Below are 17,338 nucleotides of genomic sequence, written 5' to 3' on the forward strand. Positions count from 1 at the left end.
GGCTGGACTGAGTCTTGAAGCTGGGGGAGCTGGTGGCAGCGCACTGGCTCTCTACGGCTGAGAGAACACTTTTAAGGTAATAACTTACAAATCCCCTTGTGGACGCGCTGGAATGTGAAGGCGTACTGAGCCGTTTGAGTTTCTCTGACATAATGTGCACCTGGACTATGGGCCACTTTACAAGATCTTAGTATCTTAGATCCTGTATCATGGTCTAAAAATTGCTGCCTTTTACTGGGCCTACATGCCTCTCAGTTACCTAGACTCAAGTGTCAATTGTGTCACTTTGTGACATATAAATATTATGTTAACACGGTGCCAAACATACAGCATGTTTACTTCTCAAAGTAGTGCTGTGCAGTGGGATGGATGTTGTCAGTCGCTCTCTTGTTACTATTGGCTGAGGACTGCGCGTCAAAAAAGTAGCAGGAGACATTTGTTTTCCTAAAAAAAAAAAAAGAACAAGAAAAAAGAAAGAGCCCTCCCCATCAGTGTGAGACGGCGCAGAGACAGAGCTGAGTCCTGCGGCTCCTATTGGCTGGCCCTCTGTACAAAATCCAACTCCAACCACTCCAACTCACAACACCACACATCCTCAGGCGAAGCACCTCCTCCATCTCTGCGCTGCGCTCACGGTTCTGCCGCTGCCACACGCTCTCCGTCGCTTTCTCCAGGTTCTGCGCACGCTGTTTCGGTTCGACTCGGGTTTACACGATTTTTATTGAAACCAAATCTGTACAGGACGACGCTTTGTGTTACCAGTCTGCTTGGTCTGTTTGGAGGAAGCACTACCAAAAACTTTACCCTTCTCTCTCACACACACGTCAGGTAATTTCTTTTTTTTTTTTATTATTATTTTTTTAATGCAATTGTAGCTATTATTATTATTATTATTATTATTATTATTATTATTATTATTATTATTATTATTATTATTATTATTATTATTGTTGTTGTTGAGACTACTGTACTGTGCCAAAATGTTTTGGGAAAGATCATGCTGCGGTCTTAAAAAGTAGAAGCAGAAGCAGTTTTGGTGGAGTGGGCCTAACCCGATGAAAACCGTTAATTCCCTAAATTAACGGGGAAAGTGCAGTTTTGTTTTTACGCATTACAATTATTGTCTTAAAACACACAGAATGATTAGTGTGCTCTCGCTGTCTATTACCGAATTTCTTTTGGTTAAAGTAGATGGGGGCGTAAAAGTCCAGTTATCTGGAGAAAAGGGCGCGCAGGTGCGCTCAAAGGCAAAGCTCGCATTCACGTCACTCGGCTTATCCATTAAAACATTTAGCCCATCATAATTAATTCTTGTTCGGTCTAATTATTATTGAGCGGAAGAGCAACTAATAAACGGTTGTTTAAGCGCGACAGATTGGGACAAGGGGGTTAAAACCGTTGGATATGGGAGGAAAAAATGCAACTAATCAAGACGCACAGTGGGGAGAGCGGCTGAAGGTCAGTTAAGTTGACGTGACAGCAATCACGCATTGTGCGTATCGGTTTAAAGTAGGCCTACTGTTAACATGTTTGCAGAAAAATATCTGAACACATTTAAGCTTCATCGTACAGCCTCTCCTGCAACATTTGCTTGTTTAAACGTCTTGGGAAAATACGCATTATTCGGCCGTTCGTCGCTTCAGACAGACGTTTTTATCATTTGATTAAAATTATTTAGCCTAATAAACCGAGCTAAATAAATAAGACATTAATTAGGCCATTGCATTTATTTCAGTCCAATTATGTCCACCAATAATTTTATTCGAAAGCTTTAGGCCTACTCTTTTTTGTTTTATTTGGGAGTGTAAAGTTGTCTGTGCGCAGATGGTAACGCACGTCTCTTGTCTCAACAGAAGAGCGCTTAAACCAAGCGGGGGATTGTAGCCAGTCACATTTTGGGAGCTTCACCAATTTTCAAGATTTTCTCCAACTTCAGCCCTCAGACAAACATTAGCATGATGTCATATCTAAAGCAACCGCCTTACTCGGTCAATGGGCTCAGCTTAACCACTTCCGGGATGGACCTCCTGCATCCATCAGTGGGTTATCCAGGTGAGTGTAACAAACACATGGCAGGTGAAGGAACAACAATGATATTATCGATTAAAACTGGGGTTTAAATGCACAAAGTTATCAAAGGTCTATAAAAAATACCATTTTCATTTCACAACAAGACGTGCGCTTTTCGTGCGTAATTACGCATTGAACTAAAGGCTTCACTATAGACCTACTGAGCGAGTGGCTATTTAAGTTTTGCTTGATCTGGTTTGCCATCAAAGTAATTTAGAGTAGCATATTCACAATAGCTTGTGTTTGTTTTCACTGTTGCAGCAACGCCGCGGAAGCAAAGACGAGAAAGGACGACTTTCACGCGCGCACAGCTCGATGTTCTGGAGGCTCTGTTCGCCAAAACTCGATATCCGGACATATTTATGCGCGAAGAAGTGGCCCTGAAAATTAACCTTCCCGAGTCAAGAGTACAGGTGAGATTTTACCACATTAAAAATGTGTTCATAGCCTATTCTAATTACTAAATAACCCATTCAAATATTTCGATCAAATGAATGCTTTAAAACCCCGAAATAAAAATACAAACAAATTTGTATTTATGTGTGTTTATTCTATGGATATTTGACTCTATTTAATCATTTGGAATATTCTTCTTGGAATAATGCAATTGGTCTGTTCATCACACAAACTAAAGAGGATATCTTTTACCTTTTTATGTATTTTACATGATCTAAATTTGAATGCAATTATGTTTAAAAAATGAAATTAATAGGCTAGTAAACGGTTGATCTCACGCACCAAAAAACGTGAGAATCGTGGCGCTAATAAGACAGTTTAATATAGTCCGTAATAAAACCATAATAATGAGGCTAAAACACTAGTGATAGCACAGTGCTATAATATAATGATTTTTGTGTCTGATTTCTTTAGGTGTGGTTCAAAAACCGACGGGCCAAGTGTCGCCAGCAGCAACAGCAGCAGCAGAACGGGGGCCAGAACAAGGTGCGGCCGGCCAAGAAAAAAAGTTCCCCTGCCCGGGAAGTGAGCTCTGAGAGCGGAGCCAGCGGACAGTTCACACCCCCAACCAGCACCACCACAGTCCCGGCCATCTCCAGCAGCAGTGCGCCGGTGTCTATCTGGAGCCCAGCGTCCATCTCGCCCCTGTCAGACCCACTGTCTACCTCCTCCTCGTGCATGCAGAGGTCTTACCCCATGACGTACACACAAGCCTCCGGCTACAGTCAGGGCTACGCTGGCTCTACGTCTTACTTCGGCGGAATGGACTGCAGCTCCTACCTCACGCCCATGCACCACCAGCTGTCCGGGCCTGGCTCCACGCTTAGCCCCATGAGCACAAATGCCGTCACGAGCCATCTGAACCAGTCCCCTGCACCTCTGTCTACCCAAGGCTATGGGACGTCAGGTCTAGGCTTCAACTCGACTGCGGACTGCTTGGATTACAAGGACCAGGCGGCGTCCTGGAAGCTCAACTTCAACGCGGATTGCTTGGATTATAAAGACCAGTCTTCGTGGAAGTTCCAGGTCCTGTGAACAGTGTGGCTGCCAAAACACAAACTAACGACACGAGGCTCCCGGGGCGCAGCTCCAGTGGAGATTCTATAATTTATTCATGTGCATCGTGCACATCTCTGCAGGACACACCTGTTGAAGCGCACCTCCGCCACGGAATACGAGTATGTGAAAAAGAGAGGGGCCCCGAGGGGCCACTCAGCTCTGTACTCAGCAGACACGTGGGTCGCTGTGTGGACACGGATGCACTACTTTATTTAAGAAAAAAGTGTTTATAAGGAATCCATATGTAGTTTCTGAGAGACAATCAGTGTGTGTCTTATATAAATGGTATCAGTGTTTTTGTTTTTTATCTGTGATAGCCTTCAAACTGTGATCTGTTGTATTGTATGCAATTTGTGAGCCCCTGGCATCAGACTGCAGTGACTTTTGGACAGACTCGGTTCAGTGCTTGGGCTTTGTCCAGTGCAGAGGCGCGCGGGCCTGCTCCTTCACTCTTTGTGGATCTGCTCTGGCCCAAAGACGGTGTGACCTCACCGCTCCAACTCTCAATAAAGGTCCTGAGCTCACCCTTATTCAGAGGCAGTCTTTGTGTGCGTACTGCTGCTGTGTGGAAGAGAGCGCCACTATAGCTGCGGCTTTCCTTGGGCTATAATATATGAACACATTTAAACTTACAACCTATCGCCGTGGTTTAGACTGGGCTGGGGAGGTTGTGGTAAAATTACCTCTGCTTTTCGTCTAGTCTGGAGCTGGTGGTGCGGTTTCCGGCGAATCCTCTGAACAAAGAGAAAGGATTTAGTCCTGGCCTTCAAGAGATGTTAATCCCAATATTTTATCGGTGGGAGAGTGTGAGGCGAGGGGCAGCGGTGGTCCTACAGCAGGCCTGAGTGTCCTTCTCTATCAAAAGTGGCCCAATTATCATACTTTTAATGTGTGACCAGCCGCTTGTTTATCACTAATCCCACGTTTATATACTATAATAACACGTTTATATACTTTGATAACAAACAAAACAAAGTAAATACTGCGCACCTATCCTTATTCACCGAACGGATCAATTTTGACTTGTTAAACAGTTTAGTTATTTCGCTGAGCTGCACAAAGGCAAAAATCCATGCGAGCCAATGCTCTAATTGCTTTGAATGGAGGCTATACTTAACTTCGTGCGCGCGAACGGTCATGTAATGACTCTGCAATTGGCTAATTGTTAGAAGTCCAACATTCAATTAGCATCCTTGACATTAGCAATAATCTCTTTCATTGGAGTCTCGCTGAAGGAGCGCACTAATTAAATGCGTAGTTGGACTAATCAAAGCGTTCAAGAGAAGAGCCACTTTGATTGTGAGCAGCGGCAAAAAGGTGTGCGCCTGCACCGTGCAGAGTGATATGAGCTGTGCCTCTTTACATCACAACTATAGTAGGTCCTACAGAACCCTCAGCACAACACACACCTAAACAAGTCACAGGGGTTTGTAGGGACGTGACAAGAAGAAGTGACGTTGCCGTTTTGATGTTTTTGACGACTTGAACAAGACATAAGTTTAGGATTACCATATTTCTCAAGGTATCGGCGGCTCCAGATGGTTCATGAGAGGATTTAACGCGGTATCGATGTATCCGGCACGTGACCCATGTAACACAAGGCCTGTTATAGTCCCCTTAAAAAGCACAAGTCAGGCAAGGGTTTAAACGTCACTGGTTTGAATCTGAACAGAGCGCAGTGAGAGGCACACGGACCAGCAAAGTAACAGCCTGAGACTCTTCACAACAAGGTCTCCACGCTGCAATAAGGAGCTCTCAGAATGTGATACTTCATCCAGCGTAAAAATGAAGTAAGCAAAGTGATCAAACATTATATTTGAACAAATCATCTCTTCATCGTGATGGTAGAAATTCCGAGGCCGGGTCTCAGTTTGTTCATAGTTGTGGAGACAAGTGTTCAAACATGCTTGAAGTAAAATTTTAAAGCTTAAAACTACAACAATGACTGTGTGTTAACCAGTGAGTCAGCACCCACAAGTTGCAAATGAAGAAAAGGTAAGTGCTGAAACAATCAAAACCTCATAGGCCTATATAGGCTAATCCAGCAGTATTCTGTTCAAAGTGCTTATCCAGGCTTAGTCGATATTTTCTGAAATCATTTAAGTTTGTGACATCATCAATGAATTTGATAATCTTGTCAAGGATTACATTAAAAGGGTTTGTATAGTGTACATAATAGCAGATTTAGATGTTTTAAAAATCAACTCTAAAGAGATTTGAAGTAAGCGCAGTAAAAAGCATGTTATTTTAATTTCTCACACTGCTCACATAAATCCGTGGATTTACGCAGATCCACAACTGATAATGCTAAAAGTGGTTCCCTCGTGAAAAGGGCCACACAGGGTACCGACAACGCCACAAAACCTAAAAAATAAACGTGCAGTTTACCCTGTTGTATGGCCTTCTTAAATGTATGAATACACGGATCATCATGAGCACGGCCTTGATTCTTGAGAATTGTTAGTCGTTTATTTCAACTGCCCGGGAGGAGAGGGTCACGGACATTACGCACGGCACATACTTTCAGTACTTGGCCACTTGGACAAGGCAGGAAAGGTCCATAAAGACATAAGAAGCTTAGAAGATCTCAGCATATGTCAGAACAATGTTGCTTTAATACATAGTTAGTTAATGCTATAGTCATAGGCAGTACATTTTGTATTTTAGTGGCTTTGGCGTAAATCAGCTTGGAACAAAAAAAACTAAGTGCTCTTTAAGCTCTAGTTTTTAGTGATTCGCCACTAACAGCAATTTTCTCTGACCTGATCAAAATGCCCAGCATGATTGTTCTGGATTATTATGGCCCTAATGAGGTTGTTCCAGGGTGACTAATGCCCCATGTCTCAACTGAGAAAACTGTATTTTTTATATTAACTTCACATGCTCCATTACAGAAAAAATATTCAGAGCTTTGCACTAGACTGATGGGCCATATTATTATTTATTCATTATTTATGAAAATCTGTTTAATATATATATATATATTTTTAGTTGTCAATGAGAAGTTTCTGCTGCAGATGCGCACAGCTCAACTCAGAACTGACATAGTTTTCGTGGGCAGTGTTCCTTATCTGTTAGAACACAGTTTAAACATGACATGTGAAACTAGGACTAAACTCATTTCTTATTTTGCTCATTAAACATGATTAAAACCAAAGACATGCTATTTCGTTCACATTTACACAGAGCAGCTAATGTCTCTAACACTTTAGAGAGAACTCACAGGGAACAAGTGACATCAGACATAGCATGTAAGTCCTGATCAAACTCAATAGTTAAAGGCCTCAAACACACTTTTTGATCACAAATAGCTTACAAATGTAATGACTTCATGGTGACACGAGCCAATTTCTCTCCATTCTGCCCTGTATTCTCACCACCATGGGCTGCACGGCTTTATCAAAAACAAAAGACCCACTGGATCTGCAGAAGAAATTAGTGGAGGAACAACATCATTTATTGGTCTTATTAATCCCTGGACACACTACTCTGCTAAGGAGAGGGGGTTTTCCTGGAGCTAGAATTTAAAAAAGCATAATCATAAGTCAGTGTACGCTGAGATGTGCTGTGCTCGTGGTCAGGCCTCTGTGCGTGACAGTCAACTCAAGTATCCCACGGATCTGCACCTTTACATACACATAAAACCTAACAATATGCATTCAAAGCATCACATTCTAACAGAGGACGTATATTTGAATCAAGCTGAGAAGAGGCTTATTTCATTGAGCGTTCTACATCAATGAACTGTATTCTTATTTATTATTTGGGGACAGTGAGCATACATGATGAGGTCATTCACTCTCACACACTCACATTCATACAGCAGTGTACTTCAACACTGGAGGTAAATTGGATGAAATGTCTTGCCCAAGGACACAACAACAGTATGCACAACATTAGAAGCATTGCCGCTCTACTACAGCACTTTGTATTCACATCGGTCCCCCATCCAGAACACAAAGCTACAATCTTACCTAGTTTACACCAAACTGGCCATAAAAAGAACTAATAACAGTAGACAGTTCTATTAAGACCCCATATGCAGTTAAGTGTTTAGTTCCACTTAAATGTAGCATTTATTTTCTACCCTACAGGGTAAATATCATTTGTTACAACTTGTCGATGGTTTTACAATTATCAAAATATCTAGAATTTTTTTTTTTTTTGGAGGATCTTCAAAATAATATTCAGACAATATTCTGTCAAACACAAATGTGTCTTTAGTATTAGTATAGGATTTATAAAATAGTATCAGATAGGTATCAAACAAACATTAAATATCACATTTTATAGATTTTTGTTTCAAAACAACTTTCTCAGTACTGTCAATATTTAGATAATCTGTACCACAATCCACTGGTCACAGAGAGTGACCAGGCCGCTCCTCCTCCATAAAACACAAAAATAGCATGAAGAACATGGATACATGGATAGAAAAAAACATGGCACATTAAAGTATGCACAGGTTTTATCAGCACAAAATAACAACGTCCATACATAAATATGTAAAAATCATCAAGTAGAAATAAACAAATGCGTACCTGATCCTGGTGGTGGAGAGGAGATGAAGTAGACATACTGTGTTACAGCCTGTGGGGAAAACAGGTGTGATTACTACACATAAATACGTGTATCCACAGTAGATAAGTGAGCTGAAGCTGTACATGCCTCTGTGATTCACACACACTGTGTCCACAGTAAAAATGTGTTGTCAAAAATGGACTACTTGGAGAATCTTCAAAATCCACAAAAATGGGAGATTTCAATACTAGGAATAGACTGGATACTCAATACAAATTCCAATACCACAATGATAATTAAAAAACACTCTTTCTGGAGACAACAGAATATGATTTTCAGCATTAAATAATAGTATTTTAGATATAAAAACGTATATCTATATATAAAATATAAAAAAAACTTATATCTGTGTAATCCCTCAGTCGTCCAGGTAGGTTCATAGTGGTCCATGGGTGTATACTAGTCAGTCTTATACTTGTTCTGATACAGCTCAAGATTCTAAAGCTATTCAGGAAAGGTTCATTTCTGTCCTGTGAATGTAATTTTTGTAGCATAGATTCTTGCTTAAATGAGTAGTTTTGATACTAGTTTTAATAGTAATTTTAGTATCGATTAGTACCTCATTTTTGATATTTTTGACAACCGTAGCAGACCGAGACAAAAGTCACACACTTAAGCACTGGTTATAATACAAACATTTAATATGGCTTAAGGGGATAAGATGTCTGTTAAGTAAAACGTTCCAGGCACAGTCAGATCTTCCATTCTAAATATAAAGCTAATTTCACAGTTTCCAAATCCTTCTGATCAATTTTACCTCTTCTAATCTGCCCCTCTCCCGAGAGCATATGGGCCGGTGACTGACCCAGTATAGTCGTTGAGTGGGACAGATGCAACCTCTGCCCACCCCCTCTCCCACCACCAACCAAACACCCACCCACCCGCTCCCATCCACCTGTTTGGGTCGCGTGGCACACCAGCCGCTTGGCCGCTGCTTTGTTAGCCCGGCACTAGACAAAGGCCTATTTAGTGGCCTCACAATGCCCCGAGGCTGGCAGGACCCCATCACGTGCCCGCTTAAAGTGAGTGAGCATCATGGGGCATCTGCTGCGTGTCCAACCTGAGATCTACTGCCAAAGCAAGGGCCACAGACAAAGACAAGGATATATGTGTGTGTGTGTGTATGCATGTGTGTGAGGGAGGGCGAAGGGGTCTATTCTAGTCAAATCAAGACTACAATGGAATTCTTTGTGATGTACAAATGTTGAATGTTGAAATAAACATACAACTTAATTGTATTCAAATCTGTGCTTCACTCCAACTGTTTGAATATAAGTATATTTCTTAGTTACACCCTGGGGGTCTGATTCTAGCTGGAGGCACTGCTCCGTCTGAGATCACTGATATCAGGAGTACATCTCAAAAGCCTCTTGAGTGGACCCGGCCTTTAGAGATACTGCTGTGTGATTTATGAACTCTACACATGATTAATGCACTGACACAGCACAAACTCAGGGGTCAAGTCAAGGTCAGCAGGGTCAGGCCAAGTCTGTCCAGTCAGCTGAATCTTGACCTTTAGGACAGAGAGTCAATAATACAACATGGAATGATATTTTGACTGTAACAACACGAGGAAAAAGGCTCAACTTAATCATCGACATAATCAGGTACAGACTGTTTACTAGTTACTATTATTGAAGATCTAATTAATAAGGTATATTTCTAGAGTGTTTGGATCAGTTTGAAGAGTTAATTTTGTTTTTATGGAAAGCCATCTCACTAGTATCAGGTGTAGGCAGATAATTAAAAACCCAAGTAGGCTATTGTCAATATCAGCACTGGAAAAGCTGTATCAGTGAAAGTCTAGTTGCCTACAAAGATGAGGACTGGTTCTAGTTGGTTTGGAAATAATAACAGTAGAAGTGGTTTACCTAATGCATATAATACTTTCAAAAACTAGAACTACATTTATTTAAAGTATAGCATTGAGTGTTTTTGTGATGTCATTATACTGTATGTTTAAAACAGTTGAATATGTGCAAACATAATCTGTGTCATTGTGTCAGTGCCTATAATATTCATGTATTCATGCAGTGTGTTTTTGTTTGGTCTAGACACAGTGAGATGAGTGTGGCAGAGGCCTGCTGTGTCCTGGTGGCTCTATTGTGGCTTCTATGGCGTGTCATGCTTTGTGGACAGACACGGTTACACATGGCTTGTAGTGCCCTGACCTACAACTCCCCCTTTTGTTTGTCAGCGGTTGTTTGGCCTACTTTCACAAAGACAAACAGGCCTATTTGTTTGGTGATGCATTTCCATAATACAATGCAATAAACAATCAACAACATGGTGTGCAGTTGTAAGGATTAGCAAATGCTTAATTATTAAATATGGCTTCCATTGCATTGACACTCAGATAAAAATAATTACTTTTTGAGCACAAAATGCTTACTAGAATAAAATGAGTGCACACTTTGCAGTTGGTGGTTGTAGCCTAACAGCCTGTCCTCCCTCCTCCTGCCTGTAAACTGTGAGGATGCTACAGTTTGTTAATGAGTGTGCTCCATGGCTCTTAAAAACTCCTTAATTAGTGGCACACGGACACTGAGTAGGAGGGGCACACCACAAAGGGGGAAGAGGGGTCTAAGTCAATGGACCGGCCGGTGGTCTTCACAAAATCTGTCAATCAAATCAGCATCAGAGCTGTGCAGAATTTTCAGCACAAATGTTCAAAATCAATTGTTTTGACAATGGAAATTCGATCAAACAAAAGTGATTAGGTCTTTGAAAAGGCTGTGACACGGATAGCTCTGGGGCTGGGCGGCCGACTGTAGCAAACACGTGTGATTGAAAAGCTTTAAATGGGTGTCAAACAAGCAGCGACATCATGTTTGACTTAAATTATCAGCGGTCCCCCAGGAGGGCCTGCGAGCCGCTCCCCAGAGCCGAGCTGTGTGTGGAATACCAACAGCAGACTCACGGGTGACCAGGGTCAGAGCCAGAGGAGCGGCCAGAGGAGCAGCCAGGAACGCTTGGCCCTCTGGGACGTGCTCACATTCCTACAACTGTTTTTTAATTTACTGGACAAGAACCCCTCCCCCTCTCCAACGGGACAGTCAGACAACCGCCCATGTGCATGTTTGTGGGGCACGTGGGGGGGTGCTCTGGTCTGGTGGAGCTCCCAGATGGGTTAACAGGATGCTAAGTATCTCTGATTGACTAGTGATTGTCCATGTGAAAGCCATTTCATTTATTTATTTCATATATTGCATTTAGTTTTCCTAAACACACACACACACACCCCTATATACGTGTGTGTGTGTGTGTGTATATATATAGTGTATATATATATGTATATGTGTGTGTATATGTATATAATGCTCATAGAGCTGTATGTAATAAATAAATAATGTTTTATGTTTGTATGGACTTACACTATAACAGAATATTTCACTTCCTTAAAGATAATACTTAGAGAGTCCTCAACTTTAATTACTGCTCCACAGGGTTACCACTCTGAGACGTGTGCTCCCTCTGCCCCTTCCACTCCAGCTCCACCGGTTCAGAAGGAGATTGAAATGTTAAAGGCAGAGATGGCAGGCTCACAAATTAAATTCTCCAGGTTCATTAAGGCCTCACACCAGGAAGGAGACTGAAGGACAGGGCCTAACAACAGCAAGATTGTGTTCAGTGCTACTGACTGAACACAGTTCAGAGCCATGGGTGACAGATAGAAACTTATGTGACCTAGTTTTTTTTTATTTCCTTTTTATTATTGTTCATTGTTCAACAGTTTATAAGGAAATCATGTGACTGATTAGTTGCCAGACAGCATAAGTATTGAGCTGAGTCATCAATATTGTAGTAAAGTAACAATGGTCAGTGTTCCCAAACTTTGTACATCAAGTACAGTCTAAGAGAATATTTGGCTTTTTAAGTACCACCCAATTTCTAACCAGACCAGGGTTAAGAGAGATGTAAATAATGATCCAAAAGAGGACAAAAGCATGAATACTCAATCTGCAGAGGGTCCTGTGTACCAGCAGAGGCAGCCCATGGAAGTTAGACAAACACTGTGGGCTAACAATAAAGTCATCCCAGTATAAGGAATGGGATGCCTCACTATGTGTGTTGGGCCCATACGTTAAATGTCAGGATGGGTGGGCGAGTACAGGTAGTAGTTTCTCTGCTGTTAAACACTGATGCTGAAGACACAATGCATACTCACTGTGGGCCTGCTGTGTCACACACGCCATGCGCCTGCGCTGCTGCGTCGCTCAGAGGTGTAATGCCTGATTAGGGGATTACAGGAAAAGTGCTTCTTTGCAGTTCTGTGAGAAACAATTATTAACATGTTGGTGTCTTTAATCCTGGATAAACACAGCTTTTCAAGAACAACAGTGAGTCTCTTTCTCCCCCTTTAAAATATCCAGTGTTTAAAGCCCATAGTCACTTGAACTCTAAAGCCTAACTAATACCAGTGGAGGAGACAGGCCAGCCATGTGGAACACACTGTCATTACAGAGGTGGTGCTCCTGGAAGTCAGAGCTGGCCAGCAAGAGATCCAAATTGAGCGGAGGGAGAGAAAGGCATTGTACTGAGCAGTGCTTGTTGAAAGGGCATTAGACTGAAACATGTGCACACTCTGTAATCTTTCATTTGTTTGCACTCTTGTCTCATGTAATCTGCTTTCAAGTAATGCAGAGACAGTACAGAGACAAAGCAGATGGAGGATTTCATGACTGACACATTCAGGTGGACTTGAAGACAGATTTATGCATTTTGGCATCTTGTTTTCAGAAGAAATTAATTCAACAAATATATATATTTCCTATATTTGTTTTCAAACATGAAATTTAGAATAATGCCCATCTTTGTTGATAGTGAAAGAGTGACACTGCGATTTTAAGATACCCCAGATAATGAACATGTGAACACATTTGTGGTGCTGGGAGGTTACTGTAAAAAGGGCGTTTCATGTTAAACTAAGACTGTGTATTTATGGTAGTCCTGGCTTGGCCCTGTTTTGATCCTTGATTAGTCCTGAGGAAGATGTGGTTTGGTTCTGTTGGTTCCTGGTTAGTTTTGGTGACTAACATCAGTTTGGTCCCCTTTTCATTGGTCACTATAAAATAAAAGAACTTATGATGAAGCATAAGTTTGTTTGAATTTGCAGTAAAATGCATATAAATAGTGTCTGCCCTAACAAGTGGGTGATATTCTCTTATTGTAAAAATCAAAGGCTCAGATTTCTACAGTTAATTACTTTCTATTGGCAAATCATCGACTGAATTCAATCGAACATGTTCCATCCTTTTGCCATGAATTCTGAGCTACAAATCTAGAGCAGCAAGAGCCCAACAGTCAGCTCATGCCTGAAACCAATGGAGACTCACCTTACACTCCCAGTCTATCATTTCAGTGTTGCCCGTGGCTCTGAAATGGAGCACATCAAAACAACCTGGAAGTTCCATTTCTGATAGCCTTGAACGTGCTGACTGGCCAGAATGTCCACTAACAGGCACTTTGAAGAGTGCACCTCATCTAAGTCATCTGTCCAGCTGAATGCTTCCTCCTGAAAAGACACCATCCAGTTTCACCACAACATCTGCTCAACTTTATATTTTCATGAAAGCATCAAGATTATTATCATCATTTTGAAAGTGGTCATCTGGCTTTACAAACATGTTTCTTTCATGGTGGAAGAGAATGGATAGATTTATTTATGTAGCTCACAGTATCACGGTAATAAATATAAGAAGCGAGTGTATTGTGAGTACACTTTGATTGACCTCTAGAGCTGGTCTGCTGCACTGGAGATGGGTGGGCCTGATACTGAAGCTAGTGCTAGTGGATGATGTTAGGGATGTTTTGTGCCCATCTGGCGTGGCAGGGTTTAGCCCTAATCCTTGAGCCCCTCGGCAGGGGAGCCACAGACTGTTGATCACATCCCTCCTGGTGTTTCACAAAACTCCTCTGACCTCCTCAGTAAACAGTAACACCACCCTGTGTCAAGGAAACAAATAATGAACAACTGTAACACATTTGGTTTGTTCCAAAGGACTGCTATGAATACATTATTTACCATGCAAGCACAGTAAATTTCAACCCCATAGTCATGAGGGTTGTAAAAAGTATCGAAAATCAGATATTAAAACTAGTATCAAAACTAGATACTCATGAGCATCAATAGTAAAAAAAAAAAAGTCACATTCACAGGACAGAAATGAACCTTTCCTGAATATCTGTAGGACACATGTGTCAAACTCAAGGCCCGCGGGCCAAATGTGGACCTCCACATCATTTTATGTGGCTCTCGACAGGGTGAATTAAAAGGTATGATGGTCTTAAAATGTCATTTTATCAGGAGATACACAGTTACACACCCATATTTTTTACATCTAGGCAAATGCATATGCAATATTTGTAACTTGAATAAGTAATAAATACAGAAACAGTTAACTATCAAGTTAAAAAAGTAGTTAGACTTATTTTACATCTGGCCCTTTGAAGGCAGCCATTTTACTGATGTGGCCCTCGATAAAAATGTGTTTGACACCCCTGCTGTAGAATGATCTTATGCTCTATCAGAAAAACAGTAAGACCACATAGACTAGTATACGCCCATGGACCACTATGGAATATATCTGGATGATAAGAGATTACATAGATATAAGGCCACATGGTAATATAAAAGAAAGTTTCAAGACTTAATGTTGTCAAAAAAAGAGATTTTTTAAAATCATCATCATGGTATCAGAAACAGTATACAGTAGAGTCTATTCCTTCATATCAAAATGAGTTTGAATTTTAGAATCATGACACTAGCCGTCATACAATTTGGCCTGTCATGACAACACATTTAGATGTACAACATTACTTAAAACACAAACAATAAATTATAATATTGAAACTAATGCTTTTAGTCATAAAAGCTGGACATTAAAACCTTTTCTAAAATATACAGTATAGTTTAAAAATACACAAACTGCAATAAATAAGCAGAACTACAAAATAATCGCAAAATGGTCCCTGAAAATTCACAAAATAATTACTGAGCCTCAAAATGTATTGTTCCATATTTGAGTTGATGTTGTATTTATTGTGACAGGCCTATATATAATGTAGTAGGCAATAAACAAAAATATTAGAATCACATCATTTACTTTTATCAACAGTTCTCTTTTATTATACAGGACAATAGCACGTTGTTAATTTCAAACTTGTGCTGCTATCTTTTCTATGTCAATAATTGGCGGGTAGACGGGCCTAAGTGCACAAATATTAACATCCATTTGATTGGCAAGATGGTAATGGCCCTACCAACAGAAGCATGTCCGCGCACAAAAAGGGGGCACAAAGACTTGTTTTTGCAAAGCTATATGGAAAAACATATTTATCACACACACACAAGTAGAGCGCTGATTCAAGAGCAAATAAACATGTACATAATTACAAAACAGAGACAGATAGGCAAACACACAGACATCCAAAAGCAGTGAGCGCGCCGTACCCAGCACACACCTAACCACTGATAATCCTCTAGACAGGAGTGCACACACAGAGCATCATTATGTTTATCAGTGTGAACCAGCCCACCGACACCCATCACTCTAATTCCATTTGTCTGTTTAGATTCGTTTTGCTTTAATCCCCCCTTGTTTGTGCACATCTGCAAGCACTGCAATAGTACAGACAGGCCGAAGGCAGGCCAACAGACAGAGGAAGTGATGGAGGGACTGACGCAGAACAGACAGAGGAACAGACAGAAGAAGAGAAAGAGGAGGAGACAGAGGAATAGAAGAATGGATGCACAACAGAGAAAAGAGCAGACAGAATAGACAGAAAAATAGACAGAAGAGCAGACAGAATAAAAAACAGAAATAGATGGACGAACGGATGCACAACAAACAGAAGAGCAGAGAGAAAAGCAGTTGCAGAACAGACAGAAAAGCAGACAGAGTACCCAAACTCCTATGGTGCTGCAGCCTCCTCAGGTCCTTGTGCATGTCCTCGCCCCGAGACGAGCTCTCTGTCCCAGGCGTGGAGCTGCAGCCAGGCCCGCAGGCCCCTGTAATCACTGCAAACAGTCAAACATCCAGTCACAGAGCTTCTCACACCAACACAACATTACAGGCTTTTACACAGTATTACACCACATCTTATTATCCCATTCAAGTCCCTCTATTAGCTCAATTGGATGGTGGGATTTTCATTTGTAAATTGGAGGATTTTAGATTAGCTTGTCTGTCAGCAATGAAATGCCCCCTGAGACTGTGAATTATGTGACCAAACACATATGAATCAATGCTTACGCATGCCTTAGTGGATGAATGGGTGGTGTCAGCAAGAGGAAATGAACAACTTTAACCTGGATTATGCATTATACAGTGTGTACACGAGACTAAAGGTTTTATCTCAGCAGATATCATAGCTGTTTGGCCACAGATTAGGTACAGATCAGAGGCATTAACTCTTCTCAGGAAATAAGAGGGATAAATTAGGGCTAATGTCTCAACAATGAATGGATGACATGATTCCCTATAGCTGACAATGAGAAGTGTTGGCTTTTATAAAGCCAAATAATATGAGGGTCTAATAACGAATTATTAAAGAGATAAATATTAGCTGCTATGTATACCTAGCAGCAACATTATGCAGAACTGAAGCTGGTTGGATGAAAAGGAGGCAAGTGAATTAGCCGTCTCCCTCCTCAGGCCCTCCGTTCAGACACGGAGTAAGGAGGAAAGGCAGAGAAGGCACCCCGAGCTAGAGGAGACCCTGCAAATTATGAAAATGCCTCTCTGTGTCCTAAATGGAGGCCGAGCTCTTTAATGTGGCACAAAATTAGAACCTGGGGGAGCGAGTGTGGCCTGCTTGATTGGCGAAACCCCTCCTGGCCCACTAGCACCCCAACCCCCTCCTTCTCAAAGCACACACAAGATATTATCCAGTGCCTTGTGGCACTCTCTTGTACTGGTGAAACTGTAGCACCCCAGATATAGCCCCGGGGCGCCTATAAAGGTACCTAATTTGTCAGTTTACTCCTCAATTATTTAAATAGATCTAAGAAGAGAGTGGAGCACAGGGCTTTTTCTGCCTCTTCACAGTCAAAGCCGAGAGAGACCTTTCTCCACGCTAGACATTTTCAATTACGCGCCGCACTGCCGTCTTTGATATACACAAGTGCCGTGGTGGAAAGGGGCTGTATCAAATAAACAAATGTGTGTAT

At 41.4% G+C, this 17,338-nt stretch overlaps 1 protein-coding gene across 1 annotated transcript; it reads left to right on the forward strand.

Moving 5' to 3' along the window:
• The first annotated feature begins 599 nt into the window (after nucleotides 1-599).
• On the forward strand, nucleotides 600-4,102 carry otx2b (orthodenticle homeobox 2b). Its single transcript, XM_033988907.2, has 4 exons — nucleotides 600-828; nucleotides 1,854-2,052; nucleotides 2,332-2,483; nucleotides 2,941-4,102. The coding sequence occupies exons 2-4, from the start codon at nucleotides 1,956-1,958 to the stop codon at nucleotides 3,559-3,561; spliced, it is 870 nt and encodes a 289-aa protein (XP_033844798.1). The 5' UTR covers nucleotides 600-828; nucleotides 1,854-1,955; the 3' UTR covers nucleotides 3,562-4,102.
• Nucleotides 4,103-17,338: the final 13,236 nt, after the last annotated feature.

The sequence above is a fragment of the Periophthalmus magnuspinnatus genome, chromosome 22 (assembly GCF_009829125.3).
Source record: "Periophthalmus magnuspinnatus isolate fPerMag1 chromosome 22, fPerMag1.2.pri, whole genome shotgun sequence".
In the NCBI taxonomy this organism is placed as follows: domain Eukaryota; kingdom Metazoa; phylum Chordata; class Actinopteri; order Gobiiformes; family Gobiidae; genus Periophthalmus; species Periophthalmus magnuspinnatus.

What these genes read in the sequence shown, in the direction of transcription:
- otx2b (XM_033988907.2), top strand. Translation starts at nt 1,956, where the DNA reads ATGATGTCATATCTAAAGCAACCGCCTTACTCGGTCAATGGGCTCAGC. An exon ending in TCCATCAGTGGGTTATCCAG is followed by an intron (nt 2,053 to 2,331) that starts GTGAGTGTAACA and finishes TCACTGTTGCAG; the next exon opens with CAACGCCGCGGAAGCAAAGA. An exon ending in TTCCCGAGTCAAGAGTACAG is followed by an intron (nt 2,484 to 2,940) that starts GTGAGATTTTAC and finishes TGATTTCTTTAG; the next exon opens with GTGTGGTTCAAAAACCGACG.